Source organism: Buteo buteo, chromosome 8 (genome assembly GCF_964188355.1).
Source record: "Buteo buteo chromosome 8, bButBut1.hap1.1, whole genome shotgun sequence".
In the NCBI taxonomy this organism is placed as follows: Eukaryota; Metazoa; Chordata; class Aves; order Accipitriformes; family Accipitridae; genus Buteo; species Buteo buteo.
Genome location: NC_134178.1, coordinates 31,009,606 through 31,030,563, shown reverse-complemented (window position 1 = coordinate 31,030,563; position 20,958 = coordinate 31,009,606). Strand labels below are relative to the sequence as shown.

At 46.8% G+C, this 20,958-nt stretch overlaps 1 protein-coding gene across 12 annotated transcripts in view; it reads left to right on the top strand.

Annotated features, from left to right (window-relative positions):
* The window catches only part of BCL9 (BCL9 transcription coactivator), a 67,253-nt gene extending 46,765 nt beyond the window's left edge, over positions 1-20,488 (top strand). For 6 of the 12 annotated variants that reach the window (XM_075033976.1, XM_075033971.1, XM_075033974.1 and 3 more), the window contains exons 2-9: positions 1,795-1,877; positions 4,873-5,179; positions 6,766-7,082; positions 8,007-8,196; positions 8,716-8,815; positions 9,241-11,470; positions 14,081-14,341; positions 15,717-20,487. In XM_075033976.1, coding sequence (XP_074890077.1) covers positions 5,127-5,179; positions 6,766-7,082; positions 8,007-8,196; positions 8,716-8,815; positions 9,241-11,470; positions 14,081-14,341; positions 15,717-16,834 — 4,269 coding nt within the window. In that variant the 5' untranslated portion in view covers positions 1,795-1,877; positions 4,873-5,126 and the 3' untranslated portion in view covers positions 16,835-20,487. Of the gene's footprint in view, positions 1-99; positions 253-1,794; positions 1,878-4,872; positions 5,180-6,765; positions 7,083-8,006; positions 8,197-8,715; positions 8,816-9,240; positions 11,471-14,080; positions 14,342-15,716 lie in introns of all 12 variants that reach the window. The other 6 variants (XM_075033968.1, XM_075033967.1, XM_075033969.1 and 3 more) reach the window with 3 other exon arrangements.
* The last annotated feature ends 470 nt before the right edge of the window (positions 20,489-20,958 follow it).

The window sequence follows — 20,958 nt, the reverse complement described above, 5'->3', positions numbered from 1 at the left end:
CAGCAGAGATGGTAAACTGGGGGATGGAATTACATTGCAGCAACTGTCTGTGTAGCCTTAAAGATTGATCGTGTCTGATCATTTGTGTCCCTTTTGCAGTCCTGAGCTGTGGTCTGTAAGGCTGCCCTGCTCCCGTGCTTTGCTGAGTTGGACTTGAATGTTTCAAGCAGTAGAGCTCCAGCTGTTTGCTGTGATAGATTCGCTCCATCCTGATGTGTGCTGGTGTTCACGTTTTCCCTTTCAAGAGAAAAGGTGATTTCTGTTGCTTCTTTGATAGAGGTGTGTCAGTATTGGCACTGGCATGGTTTAGCCTGTATTGTTTCATTGGGTGGGGTTGGGGAGAGGGGAGAGGAGATATAACTGGGTAATTGGATTCAGGGATGATTGTGCTGCTGTGGTAGGTTTTACTGGATGAAGCAGCTTGTTGCGATAGGTGTCTGTTTCAGCTTCTCTCTGCAGGTGTGACTTGGCTAGATAAGGATGGTCTATCATGTTGATGATTTCATTGTTTGATTTGGCTGGACTGGGTGGAGAATGTAGCTGCATTGTTTGGGACTAGCTTTGTAGTTTGATTTTGTTGAAGTGGATTACATGGCAGCGCATTGCTACGTTATTAAGGGGAAGCTGCAGTAGATAATAGTTGGAGAATGTTGGAGGGAAGAGAATATGCACAGGGTTTCACAACGCGTAACTAATTGAGCCTCGCAACAGCTCCTGTGTTCCTGTTGGGAGATCTGGTCAGCAGAATGCATTGGGATCACACAAAAAACCTCTGGTAGTGATTTATTTTGCAGTTGTAGTTTAACTGCAAGGCTGTCCATGCTGTGTAAATAGCTGAGAGTGCTCTGAGAGACCAGGCAGGCCCCAACAGTGTCAATGTTGACTGGATTCATACTGTTCTTGTAGCCTCTTCAGTTTTCACAGTGGGTGAGGGAGAAGCTGGCAGGTAGCTGCTCTGTCTTTACTGACCTCAAATTTACCATTAAGCCATTCCGAAGAGCCTGCGTTTCCTTGTATTACTGAACTTTTTGTCACTTAAACTTGCTTTAACATGTGAGTGAGGGTTGTCTCCATTACTGAAAGTGTGTCTGATTGGTTTTTGGGCTGTAAACTCTTTTGGCCTTATGGGAGATAATCATAGTGCAAGGTGGGGCTAACCCCTCTATCTTGAGCAAACTTGCAGTATGTCTTACTTGGGAAGGTTTGCAGTTGGATTCCCTTCTCCCTGTGGTGTAGCATGATGATGTGAAGTAGGAGCTGGCAGACAGTAGATAGTGCTTCTTCCTTCTAAAACCTGCCTGGTTTTCCCCTAGATGTGATTGTCTGGCTTTACCTGATGCTTGATGTTTTTATTTGTACGTTGTCTGGCTGTGGAGGAGGTTACATATATGAAGCACAGGGGTTTGGCAGATGTTGCTGGGCATGTAGTGAGGGGAAGGTGAGCCTTTGAAGAGAGATGGGTGCAGAGAAGGGGAGGTTACACATCCAAGCTTTGTGCCAGCTTCTCTAAACACGGGTGAGCTCATGGGAATCCAGCTAGCTCAAATGTGGGAGTTCTAAAGCAGGTCTGACCTATTTCCCCTCCATGTGCAGCACACATCTTCAGACTCTTCCAGTCTGATAGTGGCTTTTTCAGTGCTGACAAATCTTGCCAATCTGAGCAGCGCTTCCCCTTGTCAGTGGTTCAGAGCAAGTTTTGATTCCTCTGCTTCTGTGGCTGGATGCATGGGAGGGATGCACGGCTTAGCTATGCATTCTTGTTGGTGAAACTCTTCCTCTCTCTTCTTTTTCCAGGTGATCTTTTCTTGTGAGACAAGTGGTTCGCAACTCATGGCCTCCACTATGAATACTGCAGTGTCGTGACACCAGGGGTCTTGGTAAGCTACTTGTTGGAAAGGCGAGGACCTATCATATCTCCACAAATGCAGGTCTATCTCTTTTGTCTCTGCAATTGAGGTTTGAAGTAATTTTAAGCTATCTAAATTGTAAGCTGCAACCAAGTGGGGTGAGGCTACTTTTCACCTGTTCTCACCTCCTCCTTTGAGCTTGCAGTGGCACTGATGTGGTTGCATGATCAACCAGAACAGGGGACTAATCCAGCTGAACAGAGATTTCTGCTGTTTCCCTTGGGTTAGTTCCCATTCAGATCTTTCCCTGATCTGATGAGAATGAGTAGCTAGTTGAATGATCCTTTTCCCTGCAGCCGTTGCCTGGCATACCTTAAAGCAACCCTGAAAATACAGCCTTGGATGTAGCTTGCCAAAATCTCTTGAAAAGTGGCTTGACCATTCGCTGTCAGTGACCCTACCTCTAGTTTTAGAGCAATGATAAAGGCTTTGCTATGACAGGTAGACCCCAGCTGCAAAAATGCATTTCTCTAGAGCTTTTCTATTATTGAGCCCTAGATTCCCAGACCTATGTATGTTAGAAGTGCATTAGAAAAATCATGAGGCATTCCATTTCACATTATAAAAGATGGTACATTCCCAGTGTGCAGAAATGAGAATTGGAGGAAGTTGAGTTGCCATTGTTCCACCAGTGAATATATTGATGTATCCTTTATAGCTCTCTCTGGTAAGAAGAAATTTAAACTGAGATTGGAAAATACAGTTCCCTTGCAGAGCACATCGATTCTAATAGATGGAAGATACATGCATGTAGGATAATAAAGTAGGGTTAAAAATTTGGAGGTTTTTTCTTCCCTGTGAAGAACCTGAAAGTTTGGTGACATCAGAAATATTGCGCAGCCAGTGTGTTCCTGATTCTGTTCTTCATGTTTTCTCATTGCACTGTGCAAGACAGGGAGTCTGAGAAAATTCTCATCTTGTAATAAAAGTAACATGATAATGCGTAAATATCAGAAGTAGGAAACTGGAGGGTGAAACAACTAGAATACTTAAGTTCATCACACAGGCATCTACATTCTGCTTTTAGCTTTGAGGTCTGCTCACTTTAATGCTATTATTACTTTTTTCTTTCACCTGAAATTCACTGTATTTTCAGTCACACCTTCACGTTAAGTGAGGACCCCAAAGTATCACTGAGTTCCACTGACTTTTACATAAATCCCTTAACGAACATAGGAGCCAAATTTGCATGCAAAGATGGTACAATTTACATACTTGTGAAGATGTTGTCTCTTGTCTTTAATGTATCTGTATAGCACCAGCTCCAATTACAGCATGATAGAAGTAACAATAGTAATAGAGTAACTCCAACATTGTTCTCAAAATCAGTGGGATAACCAACTGATAGCCCCAGAAAGGCATGTGGATCCTGTGGAGTGTATGGCACAGACTGGATTTCATCTGATTGTGCCTGATAGGAGGCATTAAAAATGAGAACTTTATTGAAGAAACATTCCCTTCATTAATGGGTTTGTGCAGCATATATAAGGAACAAGAGAGAACAGGGAACAAGATGATTTCTCTGGCTCCTGAAGGAGGCATGTGGTAGACATGAGAATTTTTGGAGATGATGCAGAGCTTCATGGAACAATGGCAATGTGGAGCACTATTATGTTAAAGTACAACAGTGCAAAGTCACTGAAAAGTGTAACGGCACAACCTCACAACAAGATAAATTTGGGGAACTTGAAAACCATGGTGCTCAATACTACAAGTTACTGATAACTCTCCTTGGCCAGAGGTGGTCATACAGTGCCTGTGTTTCTTAACCCTCTGGTGTCAGTGCATAAGCAAACCAATTTTTGTTTTCTAAATGCAGTTTGAACAGGAGTTTCTTCCCAAAATTCAAGACACTCTCAGTCTGAGGTTTGTTTTGTTTAATTTGATATACACAGGAGGAAACTGTTTCTTTGGTGCTGAGAAGGAATACCAGGAATATTTACATTTGAGTAATATTTAACTAGCAATGCTTAATACATTAACAATAAATCTTGGTTAGATTCTAAATTAAGTGGATTTGCATCTGAGTAGGTGAGATGAACAGGAGAGATTTTGTTGAAACATAAACAAGACAGAAATTTGTTCCAAAATAATTTAGCCCAAAGGATGTAAACAGTAATGTTCAATAGTTTCCTCCTCCAGAAACAGTTTTATGTGCCTTATTGTCTGCGTCGTGCATATTGTTTCTTAGAAAGAAGCTGAAAAAATGCTCATTTTTTGGGTCGGGTGGTTTTGTTGGTTTTTTTTGGTTTTTTTTTTGTTTTGTTTTTTTTTTGTTTTTTTTTTAAAGCCTCAATAGTCTGAATAGTGTTGCTGAGCAAATTTAGAGGGGTAGTTCTCTAGTGATCTTTTGACATTTCTAATAGATATAATGAGTGATTAACCTCTGGTATTTTTGGAGTAATCACAGCATAGCTGGTTGCTTACAGGTGGTCAGGAAGGCATTTTATTTGATTTTATGTCCCTCCCTTTGGCAACCCTTAGCACACATCATTGAACATATGTCTAGTTATATTGGACCAAGGAGACAAAAGATTTGAGCAGAGTTTATGTTCTTAAGAAATATCAGATTACAGCCACTCACAGGGGAATTCTGGATAGCTAAGTCATGTTGGGGATTTGTAATTTTGGCTTACTACTGACTTGCTGTGAGGTGTCTTCAAGCTGAACACAGATGCGGAATCAAAGTGTCCAGATATGAGGGAGGGGATTCCCTGTTTTGTTGACTCCAGAGTGATTTGCTTTGGGTGAAGGGAAGATGGCCTCACTGCCCGTAAACTGAGTGGCCAGTCAGGGCTGCCTCTGGTTTGAAATACACAGCTGTACTGAGCCATCTGAAAGCTCTTCTCCTGTGTCTTCTCAGTAATAGGGGAAGAATTGCCATTTACTGCTTTACACCAGACATATCTGCTTGGAAAGTTCCTCACTGGTTTTCTGTTCTTTTCTTGTGGGGTGGTTTTAACAGTGTGCCCTGGAGATGCGAGACTTCCCCTGGGCAGCAGGAGGCAAACGTCTAGAGAATGCTGGAGCTGCAGGAGGGAAGCGCCCAGTGCAAAACCAGAGAGGAGCAAAGAGAAAAAAGGCAAGCAGACAGCCAGCATTGAGAGAAGCAGGTGGCAGAAAGTGCTTTGACGCTGCCTCTGGCGGCACACTCCCCAGAGGAACTTGACAAGAGTCCATCTGCGTGCGTGTGAGACTGTGAGCTCAGGATTTCTGTCAATGCATTCCAGTAACCCCAAAGTGAGGAACTCCCCATCAGGCAACACGCAGAGGTAAGGAGAAGAGCCTGCAGTCAGCTGCTCTGGATTGGTGCATGATGCTGTCCCTGCTCTGCTGCAGGATTAGCCAAGGACTGGTACATGTGACTTGCTGGTCCTCCTTTGTGCTCCCATCAGACCCGCCGAGTACCTGAGTGCTGGCTGCACAGTGCTGATGAGCTTCCATGTTTGCTAGGCTTAGGGTGAGCTGAAAGCTGTAAACCTGTGAGGTGTGGATTCTCCATTCCTTGCGCGCTTCTCCCTCCCATCAGGTGTTTGAATAGGCTGTAGGAGAGTAAACATGCTGTTTCTATCTGGTTTTTGTTTCTTTCTTCCCCCTCTCCTAATTATCTGTTTCCCTGAGGGGTAGTTGGGCAGCAGCAGGTCTCTCTGTACTTTCACACAAAATGCTTCCTCTGTATTATTGGCCTGAATGGTCTGGAGAACTGATCAGCTGTGCACTGAGATCCTCTGCATCATTCACCTGCCAGTGCAACAGGTCAGCATCTCTCCTCTGCTAATTTGGAAGGGGAAAAATATGGAAGCAAAGCAGTGTCCAGGGATTTAAAATGGTCTGATTGACAGCATTCTCAAGTTTGATCATTTACTCCTAGAGGTCATCTGGAGCTTAAGAGTAATTCAGAGGGAATGCCTCTGGGTCAGATGTCTGTCCAAAGGAGGAAACGGCTTGTGTGAGTCCCATAGTGAGGATCCTAGCAAGCACTGCATGCTGGAAGTGGTAGTGATGATAGGAAAACACAATGCAGAAGATCCGATAGCAACAGAGTAACTGGAGAGTGAAGAGAAAGAAAGGGGTGGCTAATATGTCTGTAAAACCCAGAGGAGCAAAATATTTTTAGGATGCAGTTTGCTGAATGGAAGAGGGAAAGAAAGACTCTGAATTTCCTTTGGCAAATGAGAGAAGCTTCATCTGCCCCATTTTGCAGGAGTGCGCAGGGAGATGGTATCCTTCTCGTTCCTTATTCGGAGGCAGGTTGTAGCTGGTTTAATTGTTTTCACGGTCAGAGGTTTGTGTTTTCCTGGCAGCTCGCCCCAATGTATGATGAATGCTGCAGTAATGCTGGGTTTTCCTTGTGTTCCCTGTAGAACTGGATAGGGAGGTGCAAGGGAGGGGGCGGGGGGTGGGGGGTGTCTGCTCTGATTAGAGCTGCAGTGTATAGTTGGGGTCCAGGAGAGTGGTGAGGTGAACTTTATTGTGCCTTGTTTGTTTACTCTGAGCTGGTCTTGGTGTGAGGCGCTTCTCTGTGCACATAGAAACCGTTGTCTTTATTGACAGAAGCCCCAGAGGTAGGTCCTCATGTGACAGCAGTTCCTGGGATCTGGCAGGTCTGTAGCTTGCCCTGGTGCCTTCTTTAGCAATGAGATCCCATCTTGGATAATAACCCTTTCAGGGCATGTTCAAAAAAGCAACTGCATGACTCTAAGCTTGCAGGCATTTTTTATTTGTCAGCAATTGTCTTAGCTTGCAAAGGTGGCAGTGGTTATTTCTGCTTCTCTCTAATCTGTTCCTACAGGGTTGAATGAATCAACGGTGTGATTTGTCACTTTTTTCTTTTTCTTTTTTTTTGCTCTGTCCCCAGCAGCCCCAAATCAAAGCAGGAGGTGATGGTCCGTCCCCCTACAGTGATGTCCCCATCTGGCAACCCCCAGCTGGATTCCAAATTTTCCAACCAGGGAAAACAAGGGGGCTCCACCAGCCAATCCCAGCCCTCTCCCTGTGACCCCAAAAGTGGAGGTCACCCCCCCAAAGTGCTCCCTGGCCCAGGTGGGAGCATGGGGCTGAAGAACGGGGCTGGAAATGGTGCCAAGGGGAAGGGGAAGAGAGAGAGGAGCATTTCGGCAGATTCCTTTGAACAGAGGGAAGCTGGGACTCCTAATGATGACCCTGAAATCAAAGGTATGTTTGCTAGGATTTGTGCGCAAGTGTAGCCAATTAGTCTGAGTCCTCTGTGAGATGGAGAATTGCTATGCAAGTGTTAGCGAAACATTTATTTGTCTGGGGTTCTGTAAGTTCCAGCTAGTGAAGTCTAAAGGTCTTGAGAGCAGGTGAAGAGGAGAGGTTGTCATAGCTGGTATCGGTAAATGTCCTGTTCATGCTCAGTTGAAGTGCAGACCTGACTCTGGTGGGAAAGTTTCTTTGTAACTCTGAAACTTCCCCAGATGATTTGAAAGTATAAATGCAACCTGTTGGTTTCCTTTTGGCCTTTGGCCTTTCAGGAACTGCTCTGTTGTAACTGAGGTTTTAAACAATATGCAAGCCTGTTTTGTCAACACAGATACATAACCCATAGCACCCTGACTGGTAACACAAACCCGAGAGTTGGGATTTCTGTGTTCTGTTCCTGGCTCCAACATTGCCTCTGTGAGGCAGTACAAAACAGACTATATGTGCAGTTGTCCATCTTTCCTTTGTTGTCCATTTTACTAGGTCACCTGGCTAAGGTGGCTGAAGGAAGAAAAAAAAAAAGTAAAGTTTTGCACAGGGTGTTCTCCTTGGGTGCAGACATATTTATATTTGTTCATTGTAGTGTGTCATTTTCCTGCTACTCTGTGTGGCCTCTAGAGAATTCAAAGGGATCAGCTCTTGGAACTGCCACTTGCCTTGGAAAGGGACAAGATGAGCTTTCTCCCAGTGGTGCCTGAAGGGCAGCATGGCATTAGAGGGAAGATGCATGGTGTAATAGAAGAAATGCCTTTAGTAGTGCTTGAGAGAGAAGTGGGAAATTTCAGAGAAGGAAAATCTCTGATCAGTTTCCAGAAATGGTTTCCAAAGAGCTCCCAAGGTAGAGATTCCTCTCCTCTCTTCTTTCTCCCTTTCCAGACTGCAATTCTGCTGATCATGTGAAATCCCAGGAGTCTCAGCACACACCACACTCCATGACTTCTTCAAATGCTTCAGCCCCAAGGTCTTCCACACCTTCCCATGGCCTGACTGCTGCTTTGGAGCCAGCAAGTGGGCAGAAGACTCCATCCAAAGTGGTTTACGTCTTTTCTACTGAGATGGCCAACAAGTAGGTAGATGCTTGAATGTCTTCAGGGAGCAGGGCTTATATTTGTGCTCCCTTTTTAAAAGATGCTCAAGTGCACTTTCTGCCATCAAGTGTGTTCTTGTAGCAAAAAGTCATTACTTGTTTTGGGGATGCTGAAGGGGCTGGAGTGGAGAATGTCACTACCTCTTGCCCTCTGAGAAGTGATTATTTATTCCTCCAAGGTATGTGTGTTGGATGTTTTTGGGTTTGGTCTTTTTTTTTTTTTTTTTTTTTTTTTTTTTTTTTTTTTTGCAAATGCTGGTAGATGCTGTTTTGCAATCCATGCAGTGAGTAGCAGCCAGGATGGCTTAAACTGAGACATGAACCCTGAATGCTGATGAGCTTGTAGGTGTAAGCATTTTTCTTTTGCTACTCATCTAGAGTGAAGTATGTGTGGTTAAGACTTTCTCCCTTCTGCCAGCTGAAGGATAGAAGGGAGGGTTGTTAAGAAAAATTGGTTTGTAGCTTCAACTGGATATGTGCGTCTGTCTGTCTTTGCAGGGCTGCAGAAGCTGTGCTGAAAGGACAGGTGGAAACCATCGTGTCCTTTCATATCCAGAACATCTCAAACAGCAAGGCGGAACGAAACACTGTACCCTTGGTAGGGAATACCTGCATGTGGGTGGGTAAATGTGCTTGTCTGTGTGTGGTTCAGAGAGATGGGTGATTATTTACACTCTGAAATAAGTTTTAGGGTGGAAAAGAAAAAGACAGTTGTTGTTCTAGCCTTCTGCAAATGTCTTGGATCATCCAAAGAAGAGCTTAAGTCTTGCAACATTTGGGTAGTGTGTTTCCAACCTATTGCTCATGCAGAGCTAGCACAGAAGCAAGGGGTACCTGCTGTAATGCTTGAGCAAAATAGGTTTCTGCATGGCCAAGATGCTGCTCTGTAATCGCTGCATGAGGGCTACCCTTCCTTGCAAAGTGTGGGCTGATGGGGTTGAGACAGGACGTTTCATTTGCACTGCTGCTTATTTGACATGGCTGTAAGAAAAGTGAGTGATGGTGTGTGGCTTTCTCTTGCAGAACCCCCAGATCACTGCCCTTCGGACTGAACCCAAGCCCCTGCCGCAGCCCCAGCCCCCCACTGCCCAGGATCAGAACCCTCCCCAGAATGCTAAAATGCAGCCGACTCCACCCGTGTCAGCACCGGTATCCAAATCCACTGGCCCCCCGTGTCCCATAGATCAGGACAGTCCCAGCGTGGAAAGCAAAGTCATGTCTGTGGGCAGCCCTGCCAACTCTACCCCATTGCAGACAGAAGGATTTGGGCAGAGTTCGACCCCCAATAATCGAGCAGTTAGCCCAGTTTCCCAAGGTAGCAATAGCTCTGCTGCAGACCCCAAAGGTCCTCCCCAGCAGGTGTCTGGTGGGGACCCATCCAATTTGGGTGAGAATCCAGATGGACTGTCACAGGAGCAGCTGGAGCATCGAGAGCGCTCATTGCAGACCCTGAGAGACATACAGCGCATGCTCTTCCCTGATGAGAAAGAGTTTGCAGGAGGGCAAAGTGGGGGGCCACCCTCAAATGCCGGGGTGCTGGATGGTCCCCAAAAGAAACCTGAAGGGCCAATACAGGCCATGATGGCTCAATCCCAAAGTTTAGGCAAAGGGTCAGGGTCTCGGACAGATGGAGGGGCTCCATTTGGCCCTCAAGGACACAGGGACATGCCTTTTTCCCCAGATGAAATGGGGCCACCACCAATGAACTCTCAGTCAGGACCCATAGGCCCAGACCACCTGGACCACATGACTCCTGAGCAGGTGGCCTGGCTCAAGCTGCAGCAGGAGTTTTACGAGGAGAAGAGAAGAAAGCAAGAGCAGGTGGTTGTGCAGCAGTGTTCACTGCAGGACATGATGGTCCATCAGCACGGGCCTCGTGGGGTGGTCCGAGGCCCTCCCCCTCCCTACCAGATGACCCCTGGGGAGGGCTGGGGACCTGGGGGTCCAGAGCCCTTCCCTGAAGGCATGAACATGTCGCATTCTCTGCCCCCCAGGGGCATGGCCCCTCATCCCAACATGCCTGGGAGCCAGATGCGCCTGCCTGGTTTTGCAGGAATGATGAACCCTGATATGGAGGGCCCCAGCGTCCCGAATCCTGCCTCCCGGCCTGGGCTTTCAGGAGTTAGCTGGCCAGATGATGTGCCAAAAATCCCAGATGGCCGAAACTTCCCTCCTGGCCAGGGTGTCTTCAGTGGCCCTGGCCGAGGGGAGCGGTTCCCCAATCCACAGGGCCTGCCCGAAGAGCTCTATCAGCAGCAGCTGGCTGAGAAACAGATGGGCCTCCCTCCTGGCCTGAACATGGAAGGCATCAGGCCTGGCATGGAGATAAACAGAATGATGCCCTCCCAGAGACACATGGAGCCTGGGAACAACCCCATCTTCCCTCGCATGCCAGTGGAAGGGCCGATGAGCCCCTCCAGGGGGGACTTCCCGAAAGGAATACCCCCACAAATAGCCTCTAGCAGAGAGCTGGAGTTTGGAATGGGCCCTGGCAGCATGAAGGGGGACATGGGCATGAATGTCAGCATGGGCTCCAACCCACCCTTGGTCCCTCAGAAGCTGAGGGATGCAGGAGTTGGGCCGGAAGAGATGATGAAACTGCGCCCCGGTGTCTCAGAGATGCTCTCCTCTCAGCAGAAAATGGTGCCGCTGCCATTTGGGGAGCATCCGCAGCAAGAGTATGGCATGGGTCCCAGGCCTTTCCTTCCCATGTCTCAGGGCCCAGGAGTCGGTCTCCGAAATCTCAGAGAACAGATTGGGCCTGACCAAAGGACTAACAACCGGCTCAGCCACATGCCGCCACTACCTCTCAATCCCACCAGTAACCCTAATAGCCTCAACACTGCTCCCCCTGCGCAGCGCAGCCTCGGCCGCAAGCCCTTGGATATCTCTGCAGCTGGTCAGGTGCATTCGCCAGGGATCAACCCCCTGAAATCCCCCACGATGCGCCAGGTCCAGTCTCCCATGATGGGGTCTCCCTCGGGGAACCTCAAGTCCCCTCAGACGCCCTCCCAGCTGGCAGGAATGCTTGCGGGCCCCACTGCCGCAGCTGCCGCTGCCTCCATTAAGTCTCCCCCTGTCTTGGGGTCTGCTGCTGCTTCTCCTGTCCACCTCAAGTCTCCGTCTCTCCCCGCACCTTCTCCCGGATGGACTTCATCTCCAAAGCCTCCTTTGCAGAGCCCTGGGATTCCCCCGAACCACAAGGCATCTCTCACCATGTCTTCTCCAGCCATGCTGGGGAACGTGGAGTCGGGTGAGTGCCGCCTCTGATAGCCACATTTGGCTCTTTGGTTTGCATCGCATTACCCTGAGGTGTGCAGCAAGGAGAGGGACGAGGTTTCTTGCAGAGTGGCAGAAGCTAGACAGTGCTTTGCCTGTCTAGGCAGGAGGCTGTGCCGAGGGTCTGGTGGGTGGCTATGCAATTGGAGCACAAGTGCTTTTCTTCCTCCTGCTGTATTTGTGGGTTTGCACCACGTCTCCCATGTGTCAAGATGAGGGCTGGTCACTCAGAGGACATGAAAGTAAACGGGTGGGGTCAAGAGGTGTGAAAAGATGTGGGGTGTTGATGGGAGAGATCTCTCCTCAGAGGGGTTTTTGGCTGTTCTGCCATAGGTCCTGGTGATTGTAGCTTTGTGGAGAAGATCCCGCTGATGTTATGGAAACGCTTTGAGATAAAAGGCTCCTACAAAGACATACTGAGCATAGTCAGCCAGTTCTGTATCTGGTTATGGTTCAGGCATGGTTAGTGCTTTCTAGGTTTACTGCCACGGGCAGGGAGGAGCGCTAACATTTGTTCAGGCCTCAACCATTTTGCAGAGAGCTAAACACCACCGTATGTAGCGTTCAGTAGCGTGCTGGAGCTGTGCCATGGCTGGGACCCCGGGGTGCCGATGCTGGCACTGCCCTCTCTGCTCCCGAACGTCTTCGGGCTGTTGGTGGCACGCCTCTGCCCTCTCCTTCCTGCTCCCAAAGCCTCCCGGAGCTCACCCCGGAGCACGTTCGCCCCTCCGTCCCCGGGAAGGTCTCCTGGCCGGCAGAGGAGCCGTTTGCCCACGTTGCCCTCTAGTGCTGCTGCGGGAAACAGCGCGGTGGCCAGGACGTGCCTGCCGGGGCCGGGGGACCGGCGGTGGCGGGGAGGGTAGCACCTCGCACCAGCTGCCGGGATTGCTGGCCGGGTCTCTGCTCGGGAGGAGAGCCTGGATGTTGGTGTCCGTCGTGGCTGCTGAGGCCGTGCCCGGCCTGAGCCCAAGTACCGACAAGTCAGAACCAATTGCTTTAGTCCGTGCTTAAGGTTGTGCTTAATGAATGCATTTACATGCAGCTCTTCCAAAGCATAAATGTTTTGGCATTGCAGGATTTTTGTGTTCTCTATTCTCCTTTCCCTTTTCTGGGCGGGGGGGCTGAGGAATGAGCAGTCAATTTTCAGTGACAGTACAACTTTGGTTTAGCATCCTTCCTTCACATGTGGTCTGGGTGGCATGAAATTCATCGGTGAAGAACAAAGGAGATTGGTAGTACAGTTCAGTTATTTCTAGTTTTGGGAGAGCAAAGGATGATGTTAAGCTGGAAAGCTGCCCAGCAGAGAAAGACCTGGGGGTGCTGGTTGACAGCCGGCTGAATATGAGCCAGCAGTGTGCCCAGGTGGCCAAGAAGGCCAACAGCATCCTGGCCTGTGTCAGAAATAGTGTGGCCAGCAGGAGCAGGGAGGTGGTTGTTCCCCTGTACTCGGCACTGGTGAGGCCGCAGCTCAAGTCCTGTGTTCAGTTTTGGGCCCCTCACTACAGGAAAGACATTGAGTTGCTGGAATGTGTCCGGAGGAGGGCAACCAAGTTGGTGAGGGGCCTGGAGCACAAGTCTTATGAGGAGCAGCTGAGGGAGCTGGGGCTGTTTAGTCTGGAGAAAAGGAGGCTGAGGGGAGACCTTATTGCTCTCTACAACTACCTGAAAGGAGGTTGTAGTGAGGTGGGTGCTGGTCTCTTCTGTCAGGTAGCTGGAGATAGGACAAGAGGAAATGGCCTCAAGTTGAGGCAAGGGAGGTTTAGGTTAGATATTAGGAAAAATTTCTTTACTGAGAGGGTTGTCAGACATTGGAATAGGCTGCCCAGGGAAGTGGTTGAGTCACAATCCCTGGAGGTGTTCAAAAAGCGAGTAGACAAGGCACTCCAGAACATGGTTTAGTGGGCACGGATGATGGTTGGACTCGATGATCTTGAAGGTCTTTTCCAACCTAAATGATTCTATGATTCTAATAGGTGCAGAGAACACTTCCGTAACTGGAATGAGCAGTAAATATGTGTACATAAAACCTGAAATGAAACATAAACAGGGAGTTTTACTTGTAGCTGCATCAGCAGCTAGTCAGAAATCTGCTCGCATGTCTCAGCATAATATCTGCTAGAGCTTTTGTTCTGCTGCCTGTGCCTTTTGTGCTTGTTTGCCTCCTAAAGAAAAAGGGAAAGGAGTTACAGTTGACATTTGGTGGGTGCAAGAACAATTAATTGACTATAGATTTTGATTTTTATGGCTAGACCTGGTACCTAAGTCTATCTTCAGTGTATGGAAGTTGAATGGTAGGATTTTCAGATTTACCTGATAATTCTTCATGTGGATTTATAGAGGGTCAAGATAGTTCCAGTAGAAGTGCAGAATGAAGGATAACAAATGTTAACCATCTTAACTAATAGGCTTATTTTTCTGATTACCTTTCACTGGCATTGACTGCATTAGTCAGATGGTCTCTTGCAATAAAAGGGATTTCTAGTTTTTGAGCTTTCTAGGAGAAAAGGGTGAGATTTAAGGAGAAAAATAAGAAGGAAAAAAATTTAAAGTCTCTTTCTTTCTCTCTCTTTCTTTTTTTCCTAAGGTGGTCCACCTCCTTCCACAGTCAGCCAGTCTGCTCCTGTGACTCTCCCTGGAAATCTTCCCTCTAGCAGTCCTTACACAATGCCACCAGAGCCGACCCTCTCCCAGAATCCCCTCTCCATTATGATGTCCAGGATGTCCAAATTTGCCATGCCCAGCTCTACACCGCTCTATCATGATGCCATCAAAACTGTGGCCAGCTCAGATGATGACTCCCCTCCAGCACGTTCCCCAAACTTGCCACCTATGAACAGCGTACCAGGTAAGAAACTCAAAGAAATATAAGCCCAAACTATGAGGCAATACAGTGAGGGTGATTTTTATGGAAGCTTTATCAAATGAAGATGGTGAGAGGGAAAAACCTTGAAGAATGTATAGCCATGGGTTGTTTTTGAAGAAGACAGTTGCAATTCTCTGAAATGAGGGGGTAGAAATTCTTGCAACCAGTTTTTTCTGTCCAGAAGGTGTCTAATCTGGAAAACCCTTATGTATGGGAGAGATTTCCACTCAGGCAGACTGGAATTACTTGTGTGAGTGAAGGCTGCTCATGAGAATAAGGGTCAGACCTACAACGTGTTATCCAGAGGAAACCATTCTTCCCCTGTCTTAAGGCAGTGTCATAGAAGCTTCACAGGTTGTTTAGTTTTTTGTGGTTGGTTTGTTTGTGGGGTTTTTTGTTGTTGTTTTTTTGTGGTTTTTTTTTTTTTTTTTTTTTAGACTGAATCCTCTGGTCTTTTCCTGGGTTTTGTGGATTGCCTTTGTTAAAGAAGAGATGTTAGAGTGCTTTCTCAAAACATACATCTTTTCATATAGGAAATGTGTAATGGCAGGCAACCTCAGCTAGGACTGAAGGAAAGCGTCCTGGTCTCTACCTGAGAGAGTTAAAGGAAAAGTAAAATAAAAAAATATCCTTTTGGGCTGTCTTGTGGATGAGCATGTTTATCTAAGTCCAATGCCTGCTGATAGCTTAATGTTTGTGGGTACATATTTAATACAACAGTAGGCTGTAGCCCTTCTACCCAATTGAATTAACATAGTTGAAAGAGGGGATGAGTGGATGTTTCATGACAGTGGCAATTGGTAATGAATTCTCCATGAGTTTACCTGTAGCTTTGCTGTCTGTTTCACGCAGTAATGATCAGAGTGGCTGAATATACCTGGGGAAGCTGGCTAATTGAGTAAGTTAATGATGACAGCTCATTAACCTCATTGATCACTGCCTCCTAGTCTTACGAGGGTTACCTGATTTATTGCCTCTTGCGTTTTGAAAGGAGATTCAGTCACTTCCCAGTGGACAAGTGTCCATATGCTGATAATCTGTCACAGACGTGTTTGTTACTGCCTGTGTCATCTAGACTGCCAGAAAAGTAGGAAAGGTGTGGGTTGGACTGAGATCCTACTTAGAGAGCAGGCTTTAGTCACTTTTTGATAGGGCAGTGACAAGCCTAGGGAGGCAGCTGTGCAGGTGGCATCCATTTTCTGATTAAAATAACATTTTCCAGAGCCACTACTGATGTTTTTTTACTAGCACGAAATTTTTTGTGTGTGTGTGCGGACTTGGTAACCTGCAGAACGCTCTCTGATAGCTTTATTATTATTGGCTGTTATCTAAATGTGATTCCTTATTTCTTCCCTAGGAATGGGCATTAATTCTCAGAATCCTCGAATTTCAGGTCCAAACCCAGTGGGTCCAATGCCAACCCTTAGCCCAATGGGAATGACCCAGCCTCTTTCCCATAACAACCAGATGCCCTCTCCAAATGCTATGGGACCCAATATACCTCCTCATGGGGTCCCCGTGGGACCCGGCCTGATGTCACACAACCCAATGATGGGGCATAGTTCCCAGGAGTCTCCAATGGTACCTCAAGGACGCCTGGGCTTCCCACAGGGGTTCCCTCCCGTACAGTCCCCTCCGCAGCAGGTGCCATTTCCACACAACGGGCCCAGCGGTGGACAAGGCAACTTCCCAGCAGGAATGGGCTTCCACGGAGAAGGACCTCTGGGGCGTCCTACCAACCTGCCCCAAAGTTCGACAGATCCAGCACTTTGCAAGACTGGAGGCCCTGGCGGTCCAGACTCCTTCACTGTTCTCGGAAACAATATGCCTTCGGTTTTCACTGATCCAGAGCTGCAGGAGGTGATCCGTCCTGGAGCCACAGGAATACCCGAGTTTGACCTGTCCAGGATTATCCCATCGGAGAAGCCTAGCCAGACACTACAGTATTTCCCTCGTGGGGAGGTGCCAGGCCGCAAGCAGCCGCAGGGTCCTGGGCCTGGGTTCTCCCACATGCAGGGGATGATAGGAGAGCAGACCCCAAGGATGGGACTAACATTGCCTGGCATGGGGGGCCCCGGGCCGGTGGGAACTCCGGATATCCCTCTTGGGACGGCTCCATCCATGCCAGGTCATAACCCGATGAGACCACCTGCCTTCCTGCAGCAAGGCATGATGGGGCCGCACCACCGCATGATGTCACCAGCACAAACGGCGATGCCTGGCCAGCCCGCGCTAATGAGTAACCCCGTGGCCGCCGTGGGCATGATCCCAGGCAAGGACCGAGCCCCTGCAGGGCTGTACAGCCACCCGGGCCCTGTAGGGTCACCTGGTATGATGATGTCAATGCAGGGCATGATGGGACCCCAACAAAACATCATGATTCCCCCCCAGATGAGGCCCCGAGGTATGGCTGCTGACGTTGGCATGGGAGGATTTAGCCAAGGCCCTGGAAACCCAGGGAACATGATGTTTTAAGCTGCTACCATAAGACTGGATGTTCTGATCCTTGTCAAGATGAGATTCCAAGTCCTGAGGGCTTTTTTGGGAGCTTCAGGAGTACAGTTTGGCCATGCAATAGGTGAAAAGAGACCAGAGGATGCTTTGGGAAATCTCGAATGTATGGAATTACCTGAAAAAAAAAAATTATTCATTTTAACAGGTTGTTTTTTTTTTTTAAGATTTATTTTTTAAAAATTATTTTTGTGGACTTGGGTATCCTGTGACGGCACCTGCTTTGAGAATCTGTAGCTGTATTTTGAGAATTGCCATTTGTCACAAGTTGCACCATTCTCTGTATGTTTACGTCCTTTGGACTGGCTTCTCCCAGGACTCTCGGTTATTTTTGGGGTTTTTTGTGTACTGTACTATATTGTAAAAGGGATTTTAGCAGAGACTTTAGTCTTTGGGGTGAGAGGAGAATGGGATTCTAGGCTGTTTACTTTAGGTGGAGAATCCATCTTCAGAACTTCGGACTATTTTCCTTCAACTCCAATGTATAGAAAAACCAAACTACGACCTCAGAGCAGAGTATTAATGAAAAGCACAAAAAAGGAACTTAAGTTCAGTGAGGGGAATCTTTTAAAAGAAATAAATAATAAGTTAAGGACATATTTTTCAAATTATGGCGTGCTGTCCAGCACCTTCTGTCTCTCCCTCCCACTCTTTATTAAATAGGCTTCCTCTCTCTCTCTCTCCGTCCCCCTTCTGTCTTCTCCTATGGCAGCTGCAATACATTGTGTTATTTTGGGGAGTAAATCTAGGAGAGCCTCTCCTCACGTGGGGACTCTTCCCACTTTTAGGAAGGGGCTGGACTTGGACACTGTTACATCCTACAGTAGTCTCTCTCACTGTTTCCTATTCTCCTTTTCTTAGAAACCCCAAGTGATTTTATTAATGTGGGAGTGGAACAGACACTAAAAGTTACCCAGGATTTTTTTTGTGTTTTTTTTTTTTTCTCTCCCCAGCGTAAAACGTTCTGTGTAACCTCCATTAAATTTGGTACAAAACCACTCGCCAGGGCTGTGGTGTCAGAAAAATAAAATATATTGTTTCTTACAAAAATGAACTGTCTTCTTTATCCAGTTCTGTGTTTCTATGTACATCAGACAGCTGGCCAGATGACTTTTGCTCTTCCACATGATCACAGCCAGCCTAGAGGCCAGATGGGGGTAAGCTTTGGCAGCTCCTAAAAGTCTGGTCTATAGGCAGCTGCATGCTTCTTGCAAGGCACTTCTGTTTGCTTAATCCTGAACTGAGCTTGTTTTTCCTCGAGTGAGGTCTTATTTCAGAATGCCCCAGGGATGATAGTTACAGTCTTTCTTCCTCAATTTGTTGAGGGTCAAGGAATAGATGAAACTTGTTGTCTCTGTCATGTCTTTCTGGTGATTGCAGCAGTACAAGGTACGTGGTTTTAAGCTTTCCCTAAGCAGCAGTGTCTGTCTGCTGAGCGCCGGAGTCCAATGCTGTGTGGGGCCCTGGGGTTGTGTGTCCCCCTGGGGGCTTTGGATTGGGTAGGGTCTCTGACTGCCAGCACTCAGAGGCTGAGATAGTGGGGAAAAGATGAACTTAAATAAAGGTAAGAGAGAAATTGTCAGTGAGCAGATTTTTATCATGACAACCCTGCTGGGTAAATTGTTGCTTTGCTGCAGTTTTCATCGATCGCTTCTTTTCAAACTTGCCTTTTGAGAGAATTTCAGCAAGGTTTTATGGTTTTGTCTATGAGAAGTGAAAGACTGGATGCTGAAACACAGATTCGAGTTGAGCCCCGCTCCTGGAGAAGACCGGGATGAACCAGATGTGGATCTGTAGGGCAGGGTGTGGGCTCTGTGGCTGTCTGCTTTCTGGTCCCCCAGCACTGTATATGGAGTGTGTTATCTCTGTTCTTCCTTCCACTTCCTGTTACTTGAGATTATTTCAATGAGCAGTTTCCTCAAAGGGCTGGCTATTAGTTTGAAACTTCATGTGGAGAATGAGTATCTTTAATACGCTTGTGCGTGAGAGTTTTTCAGAGTTAACTGGTCCTTAACAGGTGGATAAAGAATTGCTGTCGGTGGCTGGCTTACCAAAGAAGTTTCATTGCTGGTGTTACAAAATGAGTGAAGCCATGCACCGTTGGAGGCACGCAAGCCTCAGAGCCTTCTGTTGCCTGCTTCCAAATTCACCTTTGTGCTGTCATGCAAATTTACAATGATTTTGGGTGAGAATTACTCTTTTGACAAAGTGTAGGATGTACGTTGTGGTGCTTCCCTCTAACAAGACAAGCAGCATGCCTGAAGCACAGGCTTGTCAAGATTTTGGAAAGAGCTGACAATGACACAGTATGTGTTATTTCTGTAGAGCGGAGTTACCTCTTCTTTAAATGGTTGCAGAGCTCCCTTTTGAGGATCTTGCATGGGAATTGTCACAGTGCAACCTTTTTAAGTGTTGCCACTTCTGCCATGACTCCTGACTGTTTTTACCATGTTGAACAAAGCAAACTTCTTTACTGACAAAGAAATAACCTGGAGGGTTTGGGGCTTTTTTTTTTTTAACATCCTTTCTCAGTGCCTTCTATGCCTGTTGAGGTTATTTTGAATAGTGAAGGATTTCAGGTGACTACAACTTATTCTAGAAAAATTAGCATAGGGGATTCACTATTTCAAAGCCACTTGTTAGTGAAAGGATACATTTTAAAGATGCTGGATAATTAAAGTTCCTTCTGTGTCTGTCTAACTGAAGATGCTGGCATTTGGTATCTTAACAAGATTTTTCCTACAGAAAATGCAGAAGATGTGGATTCTCCTGTGTCCGCCTAAGTGCACTTAACCTCAGTGACGTTGCCTGGTTTGCAGCAGCTGATGGCCAAGAGATGCTAATGCCTTGGCTGGCTCTGGTCAGAGAAATGACTCAATAGATGTAGACTGAACTTCTTTGTTTTGCTCTGATTCTACTTCTCCCCTTTTTGCTTTGCAATGAAAAAGCTTTCTAGCTGCCAGCTTTGCAAATTCACCTTGGGATCTCTAAGTCAGGCTCTGTTCTTTCCTGCTTATTTATAATCAATAGTAACTGTGACTCAGCTCTGGTAGTCATGGTGCAGTTGAAGATGGAAAGTGGGGTTGCCATTTTTAGTTTTCTTCCCCTCCCCCTCTTTTTTTTTTTTTTTTTTTTAAACCTTCAAATCATCCTCCTCCACCTTTGTTTGAAAGAATGAAATAGACTTTATTCATACATGCTTGGCTGCTCTTCCTCTCTAGTAACATGGGAGGAAACAGTCTGCTGTTCAAATTATCTCATCCCAGATGGCTGCGCAGCCGGAGTGCGGAGAGACTTAAAAGGTAAACCCAGCAGATGGTGAACTTCTGAAACGCAAAGTAATGCGCCTGCTAAATCAAAAGTTTAAAATATTTGAAATCTGTTTGTTTTAAAGTAGTAGACTGTTGCAAACAGGTCATCTGTGAAGTACACTGGCAGTTTTAAGCACTGTCCAAATAAACTCAAGCTTTGTACCTGTATCATGGGCTAGCTAATCTACCAAAGAACATGACAAGCCAGCCTTATGAGTTTAGTCCTGACCCTTCCTAGTGGTATCTGATGGGTAACATTTCAGAAGACAGATCAGTATGTGGAGATCTAATCTGCATCAGTCTTGGTTGGGATTTGAATGCTGGTGGTGCTTCTGGTACAATCCATGTATCCTGACTTAGAGTAGATGTGGGTGCCTGACTCTTCCTGAGGGTAAGTGTGAATCCTAAACACGCTTCCTAGATTGTTGGAACACAGCATTTGTTGTGCCAGTGTTGGGGCTATTACAATTATGGTAGACATGGCTTAATTTTGTGGTGCTTGGTATGCTGACCATCTACTGTGCTGGTTTTCATTCTGGTGGCAGAAAAGGCTATGTTTCATTGGTCGTGCTCTTCTGCACTCATGATGGTGAATGCTTTGCTCGTGCAGCCTTGGCAGGCTGTTGGCTGAAACCTGTTCTCTATTTTGATACTTCTTGAGCAGAAATGATCCATGTTTGATATAGGCCTGTATTTAGTAGAGCGCACTTCACTGTATTGATTGGTAGTAATTCTTAACCTAAAAAAGGTAAGTTGTCTTGCATATCTGCTGTGTCA